The 13,527-nt window shown below is 50.5% G+C and overlaps 1 protein-coding gene across 3 annotated transcripts; it reads right to left on the bottom strand.

Annotated features, from left to right (window-relative positions):
* Positions 1 to 1,203: 1,203 nt before the first annotated feature.
* Positions 1,204 to 12,749, bottom strand: atad1b (ATPase family AAA domain containing 1b). Of its 3 annotated transcripts, none has more exons than XM_072440264.1 (9): positions 12,699 to 12,749; positions 11,723 to 12,000; positions 10,605 to 10,725; positions 10,308 to 10,508; positions 6,091 to 6,197; positions 4,544 to 4,633; positions 4,376 to 4,426; positions 2,908 to 3,041; positions 1,204 to 1,619 (listed from the first exon to the last, which is right to left on the bottom strand). In XM_072440264.1, exons 2-9 carry the CDS (start codon positions 11,993 to 11,995, stop codon positions 1,511 to 1,513), a joined length of 1,086 nt encoding a protein of 361 aa, XP_072296365.1. In that variant the 5' UTR covers positions 11,996 to 12,000; positions 12,699 to 12,749; the 3' UTR covers positions 1,204 to 1,510. The 3 variants fall into 3 exon arrangements, with proteins under 3 accessions (XP_072296365.1, XP_072296367.1, XP_072296366.1); XM_072440266.1 differs by lacking the exon at positions 1,204 to 1,619 and adding an exon at positions 1,669 to 1,697; XM_072440265.1 differs by lacking the exon at positions 1,204 to 1,619 and adding an exon at positions 2,633 to 2,651.
* Positions 12,750 to 13,527: the final 778 nt, after the last annotated feature.

Raw genomic sequence — 13,527 nt, 5'->3', positions numbered from 1 at the left:
GCTCATGATGCGGGTGGAGCTCATGGTGCAGGTGGAGCTCATGATGCAGGTGGGGCTCATGATGCAGGTGGGGCTCATGATGCAGGTGGGGCTCATGATGCAGGTGGGGCTCATGATGCAGGTGGGGCTCATGATGCAGGTGGGGCTCATGATGCAGGTGGGGCTCATGATGCAGGTGGAGCTCATGATGCGGGTGGAGCTCATGGTGCAGGTGGAGCTCATGATGCAGGTGGGGCTCATGATGCAGGTGGGGCTCATGATGCAGGTGGGGCTCATGATGCAGGTGGGGCTCATGATGCAGGTGGAGCTCATGATGCAGGTGGGGCTCATGATGCAGGTGGAGCTCATGATGCAGGTGGGGCTCATGATGCAGGTGGGGCTCATGATGCAGGTGGGGCTCATGGTGCAGGTGGGGCTCATGATGCAGGTGGAGCTCATGATGCAGGTGGGGCTCATGATGCAGGTGGGGCTCATGATGCAGGTGGAGCTCATGATGCGGGTGGAGCTCATGATGCAGGTGGGGCTCATGATGCAGGTGGGGCTCATGATGCAGGTGGGGCTCATGATGCAGGTGGAGCTCATGATGCAGGTGGGGCTCATGATGCGGGTGGGGCTCATGATGCAGGTGGAGCTCATGATGCAGGTGGAGCTCATGGTGCAGGTGGGGCTCATGATGCAGGTGGGGCTCATGATGCAGGTGGGGCTCATGGTGCAGGTGGGGCTCATGATGCAGGTGGAGCTCATGATGCAGGTGGAGCTCATGATGCGGGTGGAGCTCATGATGCAGGTGGAGCTCTGAGCACCAGGAGAAGCAGAGTTGCTCCTCAGGAAGATGCAAAACACTGAAAACTGAAGAGCACGAGAGATGGAGCCACCAGCGTGTGGTCACCTGGAGGGTCACAGGTACTCTGAGCCTCTAAAGAGCTGCAGTACAGGTACTCTGAGCCTCTAAAGAGCTGCAGTACAGGTACTCTGAGCCTCTGAAGAGCTGCAGTACAGGTACTCTGAGCCTCTAAAGAGCTGCAGTACAGGTACTCTGAGCCTCTGAAGAGCTGCAGTACAGGTACTCTGAGCCTCTAAAGAGCTGCAGTACAGGTACTCTGAGCCTCTAAAGAGCTGGTGAAGGTTCAGTCAGTCGGACACAGAAGTTCTCTTCAATAAAAGAGTTTATTTACAGCAGATGAAACTTTATGTACACGTCACTCTCACAAACAAAATAAAAAACATCATTTCTTGACCGTCGCTCTGTCCTCCTCCAGCTCTTCAACTTCCATCGCAGTTTGTCCCAAAGCAGGATCTTCTTTTATTCTCATTCTCTCCCTTTTCTTTCTTTTTTTAAATAGAGAAATATGAATAAATTTTATCGCAAATAATTCCCACAAAAAAGGTCCCAATTTTTCAGCTTTTTCTTTGTTGAAAAGTTTCTGAACCAAACTCTACAATCTGACGCAGTGATGGAGTTTGGCCTGAGGGGGCGCTCCTGCCTCACAGGGGTCACAGAGGTCACAGGTCAGCCCAGCGCTGCATGCAGCAGAACATGAGCTCCGGCTAATTTGGACTTCTTCATTTTGGAGATGGCCCTCTGGAGGTCACTCTGTGTAATCGCACGAATGCTCTCTCTGAAACAGAAGAAACACCTGTCAGTCCTGTGAGTGGGCGTGTCTCACCTGTCAGTCCTGTGAGTGGGCGTGTCTCACCTGTCAGTCCTGCGAGTGGGCGTGTCTCACCTGTCAGTCCTGCGAGTGGGCGTGTCTCACCTGTCAGTCCTGCGAGTGGGCGTGTCTCACCTGTCCGAGTCCTGCGAGTGGGCGTGTCTCACCTGTCCGAGTCCTGCGAGTGGGCGTGTCTCACCTGTCCGAGTCCTGCGAGTGGCCGTGTCTCACCTGTCCGAGTCCTGCGAGTGGCCGTGTCTCACCTGTCCGAGTCCTGCGAGTGGCCGTGTCTCACCTGTCCGAGTCCTGCGAGTGGGCGTGACTCACCTGTCCCGAGTCCTGCGAGTGGGCGTGTCTCACCTGTCTGAGTCCTGCGAGTGGGCGTGTCTCACCTGTCAGTCCTGCGAGTGGGCGTGTCTCACCTGTCCGAGTCCTGCGAGTGGGCGTGTCTCACCTGTCCGAGTCCTGCGAGTGGGCGTGTCTCACCTGTCCGAGTCCTGCGAGTGGGCGTGTCTCACCTGTCCGAGTCCTGCGAGTGGGCGCGTCTCACCTGTCCGAGTCCTGCGAGTGGGCGTGTCTCACCTGTCCGAGTCCTGCGAGTGGGCGCGTCTCACCTGTCCGAGTCCTGCGAGTGGGCGTGTCTCACCTGTCCGAGTCCTGCGAGTGGGCGTGTCTCACCTGTCCGAGTCCTGCGAGTGGGCGTGTCTCACCTGTCCGAGTCCTGCGAGTGGGCGTGTCTCACCTGTCCGAGTCCTGCGAGTGGGCGTGTCTCACCTGTCCGAGTCCTGCGAGTGGGCGTGTCTCACCTGTCCGAGTCCTGCGAGTGGCCGTGTCTCACCTGTCCGAGTCCTGCGAGTGGCCGTGTCTCACCTGTCCGAGTCCTGCGAGTGGCCGTGTCTCACCTGTCCGAGTCCTGCGAGTGGGCGTGACTCACCTGTCCCGAGTCCTGCGAGTGGGCGTGTCTCACCTGTCTGAGTCCTGCGAGTGGGCGTGTCTCACCTGTCTGAGTCCTGCGAGTGGGCGTGTCTCACCTGTCCGAGTCCTGCGAGTGGGCGTGTCTCACCTGTCCGAGTCCTGCGAGTGGGCGTGTCTCACCTGTCTGAGTCCTGCGAGTGGGCGTGACTCACCTGTCCGAGTCCTGCGAGTGGGCGTGTCTCACCTGTCCGAGTCCTGCGAGTGGGCGTGTCTCACCTGTCCGAGTCCTGCGAGTGGGCGTGTCTCACCTGTCTGAGTCCTGCGAGTGGGCGTGTCTCACCTGTCCGAGTCCTGCGAGTGGGCGTAGTCTCTCACACAGAACAGGGCGGCGTCTCGACACGCCTCTCTGAGGTCGCTGCCTGAAAATCCTTCGGTTTCTCTGGAAACTTCCCCCAGATCCACGTCAGAGTCCACCTGCAGGACACAAGAGGAACTGTAGGTCACATGTTCAAGTCCACCTGCAGGACACAAGAGGAACTGTAGGTCACATGTTCAAGTCCACCTGCAGGACACAAGAGGAACTGTAGGTCACATGTTCAAGTCCACCTGCAGGACACAAGAGGAACTGTAGGTCACATGTTCAAGTCCACCTGCAGGACACAAGAGGAACTGTAGGTCACATGTTCAAGTCCACCTGCAGGACACAAGAGGAACTGTAGGTCACATGTTCAAGTCCACCTGCAGGACACAAGAGGAACTGTAGGTCACATGTTCAAGTCCACCTGCAGGACACAAGAGGAACTGTAGGTCACATGTTCAAGTCCACCTGCAGGACACAAGAGGAACTGTAGGTCACATGTTCAAGTCCACCTGCAGGACACAAGAGGAACTGTAGGTCACATGTTCAAGTCCACCTGCAGGACACAAGAGGAACTGTAGGTCACATGTTCAAGTCCACCTGCAGGACACAAGAGGAACAGTAGGTCACATGTTCAAGTCCACCTGCAGGACACAAGAGGAACTGTAGGTCACATGTTCAAGTCCACCTGCAGGACACAAGAGGAACTGTAGGTCACATGTTCAAGTCCACCTGCAGGACACAAGAGGAACTGTAGGTCACATGTTCAAGTCCACCTGCAGGACACAAGAGGAACTGTAGGTCACATGTTCAAGTCCACCTGCAGGACACAAGAGGAACTGTAGGTCACATGTTCAAGTCCACCTGCAGGACACAAGAGGAACTGTAGGTCACATGTTCAAGTCCACCTGCAGGACACAAGAGGAACTGTATGTCACATGTTCAAGTCCACCTGCAGGACACAAGAGGAACAGTAGGTCACATGTTCAAGTCCACCTGCAGGACACAAGAGGAACTGTAGGTCACATGTTCAAGTCCACCTGCAGGACACAAGAGGAACTGTAGGTCACATGTTCAAGTCCACCTGCAGGACACAAGAGGAACTGTAGGTCACATGTTCAAGTCCACCTGCAGGACACAAGAGGAACTGTAGGTCACATGTTCAAGTCCACCTGCAGGACACAAGAGGAACTGTAGGTCACATGTTCAAGTCCACCTGCAGGACACAAGAGGAACTGTAGGTCACATGTTCAAGTCCACCTGCAGGACACAAGAGGAACTGTAGCTCACATGTTCAAGTCCACCTGCAGGACACAAGAGGAACTGTAGGTCACATGTTCAAGTCCACCTGCAGGACACAAGAGGAACTGTAGGTCACATGTTCAGACTGTGTTAGAGTCCACCTGCAGGACACAAGAGGAACTGTAGGTCACGTGTAGGTCAAACTCACCCTCTCGTTGTCCAGGATGAGCCTCAGGATCTGCTCCCTCTGCACCTGACACTGCCACCAATCAGAACAAAGTATTTAGGGGAAGAAAACCAATCAGAGAACAGCATTGATAACAGATACTTATACTCTAGTATAAGTAGAAGTATAAGTGTGCTATATTAAGCTCACAGGTTGGTTGATGTGGAACCTGGTCGGCATGCGGCGCATTATGGCAGAGTCCAGATCCTGAGGACGATTAGTGGCTCCCATAACGATCACCTGAAACACACAACACAATCACCTGAAACACACAATCACCTGAAACATACAATCACCTGAAACACACAACACAATCACCTGAAACACACAATCACCCGAAACACACAACACAATCACCCGAAACACACAACACAATCACCCGAAACACACAATCACCCGAAACACACAACACAATCACCCGAAACACACAACACAATCACCTGAAACACACAATCACCTGAAACACACAACACAATCACCTGAAACACACAATCACCTGAAACACACAACACAATCACCTGAAACACACAATCACCTGAAACACACAACACAATCACCTGAAACACACAACACAATCACCTGAAACACACAATCACCCGAAACTCACAACACAATCACCCGAAACACACAACACAATCACCCGAAACACACAAACACCTGAGACACACAACACAATCACCCGAAACACACAACACAATCACCCGAAACACACAAACACCTGAGACACACAACACAATCACCTGAAACACACAATCACCTGAAACACACAACACAATCACCTGAAACACACAACACAATCACCTGAAACACACAATCACCTGAAACACACAACACAATCACCTGAAACACACAATCACCTGAAACACACAACACAATCACCTGAAACACACAACACAATCACCTGAAACACACAATCACCTGAAACACACAACACAATCACCTGAAACACACAACACAATCACCTGAAACACATAACACAAAGTTAAGTCTCCTCACAGAAGCGTTCCAGTCTCTCGAGCGCTCTTCGGTCGAACTTGAGGCGTTACAACGCACTACTGTCCAATCCACTAGAGGGATTCTGAGACTCCGCCCTTCCTCGTCATAAGGTAGGCGTGTTTTATCTCACATTTGTATTGTCCTATGGGATCCCTCGGGACATTGTTGATATGTGTCATATCCAGTGCTTAAGGCTCCGCCTCTGGCGGTCAGAAGAGATGGAATAGAACCAAAGTTACGAATGTAACTACGGTTCTATGAATCCTGGATGACCGCCAGAGCGGTCAGTCCCTTGGAATCCAAGTGGCTTATGAGAAAAAAAGGGGTGGGGCTCTCGGTGTCACGTGACTGTATAGCCTCATGTGGGTCACGGAGAGGTCACGGAGAGTTCACAGAGGTCAGATGTGACTTTGTTGTCATTAGATTCTCGACCTGCACAAAAGATGACCAATCAGAGCTTAAGGCTCCGCCTCTGGAGGTCATCAGGATTCATAGAACCGTAGTTACATTTGTAACTTTGGTTCTTTAAATGACTGGTCACTGAGTGAAATGTTCAGCACCCACGTTCAGACTGAACCACCAACAGCACCCTAGGGTGGCTCCTCCTCCTCTGTGTAGGGTTAGGATTGTTACCTGGCAGTCGTGGTCAGTGTGTCTTTGTTGTTACCTGGCAGTCGTGGTCAGTGTGTCTTTGTTGTTACCTGGCAGTCGTGGTCAGTGTCCAGTCCGTCCCACAGACTCATGAACTGAGCCTTCATCATGGCCGTGGCCTCGTGGTCAGAGCTCGAGCGGTTCCTCAAGAACGAGTCTGAAGAACAAACATCACATCATCTTCTGTCTCTGGTCCTGTCTCTGGTCCTGTCTCTGGTCCCGTCTCTGGTCCCGTCTCTGGTCCCGTCTCTGGTCCTGTCTCTGGTCCCGTCTCTGGTCCCGTCTCTGGTCCCGTCTCTGGTCCCGTCTCTGGTCCCGTCTCTGGTCCCGTCTCTGGTCCTGTCTCTGGTCCCGTCTCTGGTCCCGTCTCTGGTCCTGTCTCTGGTCCCGTCTCTGGTCCCGTCTCTGGTCCTGTCTCTGGTCCCGTCTCTGGTTCTGTCTCTGGTTCTGTCTCTGGTTCTGTCCCCGACAAGTCCAACTATTACATTTACTATTTTCACTCATTTTCTTTTAAGACATTTTCAAGCCTCATTAGTCTGCTTTACTCCCTGATCTCGCAGATGAAGCCTCATTAGTCTGCTTTATTCACTGATCTCGCAGATGAAGCCTCATTAGTCTGCTTTACTCCCTAATCTCGCAGATGAAGCCTCATTAGTCTGCTTTACTCCCTGATCTCGCAGATGAAGCCTCATTAGTCTGCTCTACTCCCTGATCTCGCAGATGAAGCCTCACTAGTCTGCTTTACTCCCTAATCTCGCAGATGAAGCCTCATTAGTCTGCTTTACTCCCTGATCTCGCAGATGAAGCCTCATTAGTCTGCTCTACTCCCTGATCTCGCAGATGAAGCCTCATTAGTCTGCTTTACTCACTGATCTCGCAGATGAAGCCTCATTAGTGTGCTTTACTCACTGATCTTGCAGATGAAGCCTCATTAGTGTGCTTTACTCCCTGATCTCGCAGATGAAGCCTCATTGGTCTGCTTTACTCACTGATCTCGTTGATGAAGCCCCATGTGGGACAATAAAGGATTATCTTATTTTATCTTATCATTAGTCTGCTTTACTCCCTGATCTCGTTGATGAAGCCTCATTAGTCTGCTTTATTCACTGATCTCGCAGATGAAGCCTCATTGGTCTGCTTTACTCCCTGATCTCGCAGATGAAGCCTCATTAGTCTGCTCTACTCCCTGATCTCGCAGATGAAGCCTCATTAGTGTGCTTTACTCCCTGATCTCGCAGATGAAGCCTCATTGGTCTGCTTTACTCCCTGATCTCGCAGATGAAGCCTCATTGGTCTGCTTTACTCCCTGATCTCGCTGATGAAGCCTCACTAGTCTGCTTTACTCCCTAATCTCGCAGATGAAGCCTCATTAGTCTGCTTTACTCACTGATCTCGCAGATGAAGCCTCATTAGTCTGCTCTACTCCCTGATCTCGCAGATGAAGCCTCATTAGTCTGCTTTATTCACTGATCTCGCAGATGAAGCCTCATTGGTCTGCTTTACTCCCTGATCTCGCAGATGAAGCCTCATTAGTCTGCTCTACTCCCTGATCTCGCAGATGAAGCCTCATTAGTGTGCTTTACTCCCTGATCTCGCAGATGAAGCCTCATTGGTCTGCTTTACTCCCTGATCTCGCAGATGAAGCCTCATTGGTCTGCTTTACTCCCTGATCTCGCTGATGAAGCCTCACTAGTCTGCTTTACTCCCTGATCTCGCTGATGAAGCCTCACTAGTCTGCTTTACTCCCTAATCTCGCAGATGAAGCCTCATTAGTCTGCTTTACTCACTGATCTCGCAGATGAAGCCTCATTAGTCTGCTCTACTCCCTGATCTCGCAGATGAAGCCTCATTAGTCTGCTTTACTCACTGATCTCGCAGATGAAGCCTCATTAGTCTGCTCTACTCCCTGATCTCGCAGATGAAGCCTCATTAGTCTGCTTTACTCACTGATGTCGCAGATGAAGCTTCATTAGTCTGCTTTACTCACTGATCTTGTTGATGAAGCCTCATTAGTCTGCTTTACTCCCTGATCTCGCAGATGAAGCCTCATTGGTCTGCTTTACTCACTGATCTTGTTGATGAAGCCTCATTAGTCTGCTTTACTCCCTGATCTCGCAGATGAAGCCTCATTGGTCTGCTTTACTCACTGATCTCGTTGATGAAGCCTCATTAGTCTGCTTTACTCCCTGATCTCGCAGATGAAGCCTCATTGGTCTGCTTTACTCACTGATCTCGTTGATGAAGCCTCATTAGTCTGCTTTACTCCCTGATCTCGTTGATGAAGCCTCATTAGTCTGCTTTACTCCCTGATCTCGCAGATGAAGCCTCATTAGTCTGCTCTACTCCCTGATCTCGCAGATGAAGCCTCATTAGTCTGCTTTACTCCCTGATCTCGCAGATGAAGCCTCATTGGTCTGCTTTACTCACTGATCTCGCAGATGAAGCCTCATTAGTCTGCTTTACTCACTGATCTTGCAGATGAAGCCTCATTAGTGTGCTTTACTCCCTGATCTCGTTGATGAAGCCTCATTAGTTTGCTTTACTCCCTGATCTCGTTGATGAAGCCTCATTGGTCTGCTTTACTCCCTGATCTCGTTGATGAAGCCTCATTGGTCTGCTTTACTCCCTGATCTCGTTGATGAAGCCTCATTAGTCTGCTTTACTCCCTGATCTCGTTGATGAAGCCTCATTAGTCTGCTTTACTCCCTGATCTCGCAGATGAAGCCTCATTAGTCTGCTTTACTCACTGATCTCGCAGATGAAGCCTCATTAGTCTGCTTTACTCCATGATCTCGCAGATGAAGCCTCATTAGTCTGCTTTACTCCCTGATCTCGCAGATGAAGCCTCATTAGTCTGCTCTACTCCCTGATCTCGCAGATGAAGCCTCACTAGTCTGCTTTACTCCCTGATCTCGCAGATGAAGCCTCATTAGTCTGCTTTACTCACTGATCTCGCAGATGAAGCCTCATTAGTCTGCTCTACTCCCTGATCTCGCAGATGAAGCCTCATTAGTCTGCTTTACTCACTGATCTCGCAGATGAAGCCTCATTAGTCTGCTTTACTCACTGATCTTGCAGATGAAGCCTCATTAGTGTGCTTTACTCCCTGATCTCGTTGATGAAGCCTCATTAGTTTGCTTTACTCCCTGATCTCGTTGATGAAGCCTCATTGGTCTGCTTTACTCCCTGATCTCGCAGATGAAGCTTCATTAGTCTGCTTTACTCCCTGATCTCGTTGATGAAGCCTCATTGGTCTGCTTTACTCCCTGATCTCGTTGATGAAGCCTCATTAGTCTGCTTTACTCCCTGATCTCGTTGATGAAGCCTCATTAGTCTGCTTTACTCCCTGATCTCGCAGATGAAGCCTCATTAGTCTGCTTTACTCACTGATCTCGCAGATGAAGCCTCATTAGTCTGCTTTACTCCCTGATCTCGCAGATGAAGCCTCATTAGTCTGCTCTACTCCCTGATCTCGCAGATGAAGCCTCATTAGTCTGCTTTACTCCCTGATCTCGCAGATGAAGCCTCATTAGTCTGCTTTATTCACTGATCTCGCAGATGAAGCCTCATTAGTCTGCTTTACTCCCTTATCTCGCAGATGAAGCCTCATTAGTCTGCTCTACTCCATGATCTCGCAGATGAAGCCTCATTAGTCTGCTCTACTCCCTGATCTCGCAGATGAAGCCTCATTAGTCTGCTTTACTCACTGATCTCGCAGATGAAGCCTCATTAGTCTGCTCTACTCCCTGATCTCGCAGATGAAGCCTCATTGGTCTGCTTTACTCCCTGATCTCGTTGATGAAGCCTCATTGGTCTGCTTTACTCCCTGATCTCGTTGATGAAGCCTCATTGGTCTGCTTTACTCCCTGATCTCGCAGATGAAGCCTCATTAGTCTGCTTTACTCCCTGATCTCGCAGATGAAGCCTCATTAGTCTGCTTTACTCCCTGATCTTGTTGATGAAGCCTCATTAGTCTGCTTTACTCCCTGATCTCGCAGATGAAGCCTCATTAGTCTGCTTTACTCCCTGATCTCGTTGATGAAGCCTCATTAGTCTGCTCTACTCCCTGATCTCGTTGATGAAGCCTCATTGGTCTGCTTTACTCCCTGATCTCGCAGATGAAGCCTCATTAGTCTGCTTTACTCCCTGATCTCGCAGATGAAGCCTCATTAGTCTGCTTTACTCCCTGATCTCGCAGATGAAGCCTCATTGGTCTGCTTTACTCCCTGATCTCGTTGATGAAGCCTCATTGGTCTGCTTTACTCACCGATCTCGTCGATGAAGATGAGGCACGGTTGCAGCTTCACGGCGAGTGAGAAGACGGCGGCGGTGAGCTTCTGTGACTCGCCGTACCACTTGTCCGTCAAAGTGCTGGGCTGCAGGTTGATGAAGCGAAAGCCCGCCTCTTTGGCCGTTGCTTTGGCGATGAGTGTTTTCCCGCAGCCTGGAGGCCCGTACAACAGCACCCCTGCAGGACACACCCGGAATGACCCGAACACAGTGACTCAAGGAGACTCATGAAAATGTGTAACACAAGATGATGTTTGGTCTGTTGGAGCTTGACCTTTGGGCGGCTGCAGGAGTCTGGAGCCATGGAACAAGTGTCTCTTCTGAACAGGCAAGATCACAGTCTCCTTCAGCTCCGTGATCACCTCATCCTGACCCGCAATGTCTCTCCACGTGATCTACAAACATGAGAGGAACATGAGAGGAACACGTGAGGAACATGAGAGGAACATGAGAGGAACACGTGAGGAACATGAGAGGAACATGAGAGGAACACGTGAGGAACATGAGAGGAACATGAGAGGAACACGTGAGGAACATGAGAGGAACATGAGAGGAACACGTGAGGAACACGAGAGGAACATGAGAGGAACACGTGAGGAACACGAGAGGAACATGAGAGGAACACGTGAGGAACACGAGAGGAACACGAGAGGAACACGAGAAGAACACGTGAGGAACACGAGAGGAACACGAGAGGAACACGTGAGGAACACGTGAGGAACACGTGAGGAACACGAGCGGAACACGTGAGGAACATGAGAGGAACATGAGAGGAACACGTGAGGAACACGAGAGGAACATGAGAGGAACACGTGAGGAACACGAGAGGAACACGAGAAGAACACGTGAGGAACACGAGAGGAACACGAGAGGAACACGTGAGGAACATGAGAGGAACACGAGAAGAACACGTGAGGAACACGAGAGGAACACGAGAGGAACACGTGAGGAACACGTGAGGAACACGTGAGGAACACGTGAGGAACACGAGCGGAACACGTGAGGAACACGTGAGGAACACGAGCGGAACACGTGAGGAACACGTGAGGAACACGAGAGGATCACAAGGTGCTCAAAATAAACTCTAGTTACCCAATGTAGAGTTGATATAAACTAGTTACCTGCATGGTGAGCGGGTTAGTTACCTGCATGGTGAGCGGGTTAGTTACCTGCATGGTGAGCGGGTTAGTTACCTGCATGGGGAGCGGGTTAGTTACCTGCATGGGGAGCGGGTGGTGAGCGGGTTAGTTACCTGCATGGTGAGCGGGTGGTGAGCGGGTTAGTTACCTGCATGGTGAGCGGGTGGTGAGCGGGTTAGTTACCTGCATGGTGAGCGGGTAGTGAGTGGGTTAGTTACCTGCATGGTGAGCGGGTGGTGAGCGGGTTAGTTACCTGCATGGTGAGCGGGTCGACCAGGTGTGCGGCGATGCTCATCTCGTACTCGGACAGCTTCACGTTCTTCACTCCGATCTGCTTCATCAGTTTCTCCGCCTGTTTCTGAGCGTTCAGCTTCTGCTTACGAGTCGGGTCAAGCGCGTCCACCATCCACTTCATGGTGAAGTAAGTGACCGCTCCGAACACCGTGAGCCTGAAGAGGAGCCCGATGACCTCAGAGCGCCCGAGAGAGCGACCCACCTGCTCAATGGGAACCTCACGTAGAACCATGGCACCTGACGGGAGACACGCAGAGGTCAGAGGTCAGAGGGGTCTGTGAAGGTCTGACCACCGATTGACCCATGTGATGTCATAGAGAACCTTGACCCTCTTTTGGCCCGCGGCGGACCTCTTTTGGCCCGGACGCTCGCGGTTGATTTGTCGGAAAGCACGTGACTAAACGCGCGGTTTCGATTTGACAGGAACATTTAACTCTGAAAATGAAACTATGAAACATTTTAAGTTTTGATCTAATCCAGATATGACGCAACATTCTCATGTTTTACGCGTGTCTCGTGCGCAGTTTAAATAAGAATAAAGAGAATAAAAGTGCAATTAATCTTCTAACGCAAAATCTGGCGTAACGTTACGTCAAAAACCAACAAATCATAGTATAATCTCACTGTCGGGATCAAAGAAACAATCAAACAGCTTTAGATGCGCGTTATTATTCAATAAAACATGTTTAAATCCACATTCTTTCCAGAAAAGTGCCACTGACGCACATCTGGCAGCGCCGCGTTAGCATTAGCTCCGGTTAGCTCCCATGACCTTCCCGGTTTGAACATTTCACGCACTTTCCTCTGAAATAAAACGTTACTAAAGACATGTTCGCGTTGCTTTGTGTTCGTAGAGAGCGACAAAACTGGACAGAGCCGGGAAAAGGACGAGATTATGGCGTAAAATGAGAGAAAATGTGAGGAAAATGACTCACCTCCGCTTCACGGTAAAGCTGCTGCCGCAGTGACAGAGCAGAACAGCGCCCCTGCGGCCTAAAGGAGAACTACATCAACTACTATTATGAACTAAACCAGGTCTAAACCAGGACTAAACCAGGACTAAACCAGGTCTAAACCAGGTCTAAACCAGGACTAAACCAGGTCTAAACCAGGTCTAAACCAGGTCTAAACCAGGACTAAACCAGGACTAAACCAGGTCTAAACCAGGTCCAAACCAGGTCTAAACCAGGTCTAAACCAGGACTAAACCAGGACTAAACCAGGTCTAAACCAGGTCCAAACCAGGTCCAAACCAGGACTAAAACAGGTCTAAACCTGGTCTAAACCAGGTCTAAACCAGGACTAAACCAGGTCTAAACCAGGTCTAAACCAGGACTAAACCAGGTCTAAACCAGGACTAAACCAGGACTAAACCAGGTCTAAACCAGGTCCAAACCAGGTCCAAACCAGGACTAAAACAGGTCTAAACCAGAACTAAACCAGGACTAAAACAGGACTAAACCAGGTCTAAACCAGGACTAAACCAGGTCTAAACCAGGTCCAAACCAGGTCCAAACCAGGACTAAAACAGGTCTAAACCAGAACTAAACCAGGACTAAAACAGGACTAAACCAGGTCTAAACCAGGACTAAACCAGGACTAAATCAGGTCTAAACCAGGTCTAAACCAGGACTAAACCAGGTCTAAACCAGGTCTAAACCAGGACTAAACCAGGACTAAACCAGGTCTAAACCAGGACTAAACCAGGACTAAACCAGGACTAAACCAGGACTAAACCAGGACTAAACCAGGTCTAAACCAGGTC

Source organism: Eucyclogobius newberryi, unplaced genomic scaffold (genome assembly GCF_026437365.1).
Source record: "Eucyclogobius newberryi isolate DKJ021-1_F unplaced genomic scaffold, fEucNew1.0.hap1 SCAF_118, whole genome shotgun sequence".
Classification (NCBI taxonomy): Eukaryota; Metazoa; Chordata; class Actinopteri; order Gobiiformes; family Gobiidae; genus Eucyclogobius; species Eucyclogobius newberryi.
This window is presented reverse-complemented; position numbering and strand designations above follow the sequence as displayed.

What these genes read in the sequence shown, in the direction of transcription:
- atad1b (XM_072440264.1), bottom strand. Translation starts at nt 11,995, where the DNA reads ATGGTTCTACGTGAGGTTCCCATTGAGCAGGTGGGTCGCTCTCTCGGG. An exon ending in TCGACCCGCTCACCATGCAG is followed by an intron (nt 10,726 to 11,722) that starts GTAACTAACCCG and finishes TCATGTTTGTAG; the next exon opens with ATCACGTGGAGAGACATTGC. An exon ending in CACTCGCAGGACTCGGACAG is followed by an intron (nt 1,620 to 2,907) that starts GTGAGACACGCC and finishes CTTCTGTTTCAG; the next exon opens with AGAGAGCATTCGTGCGATTA.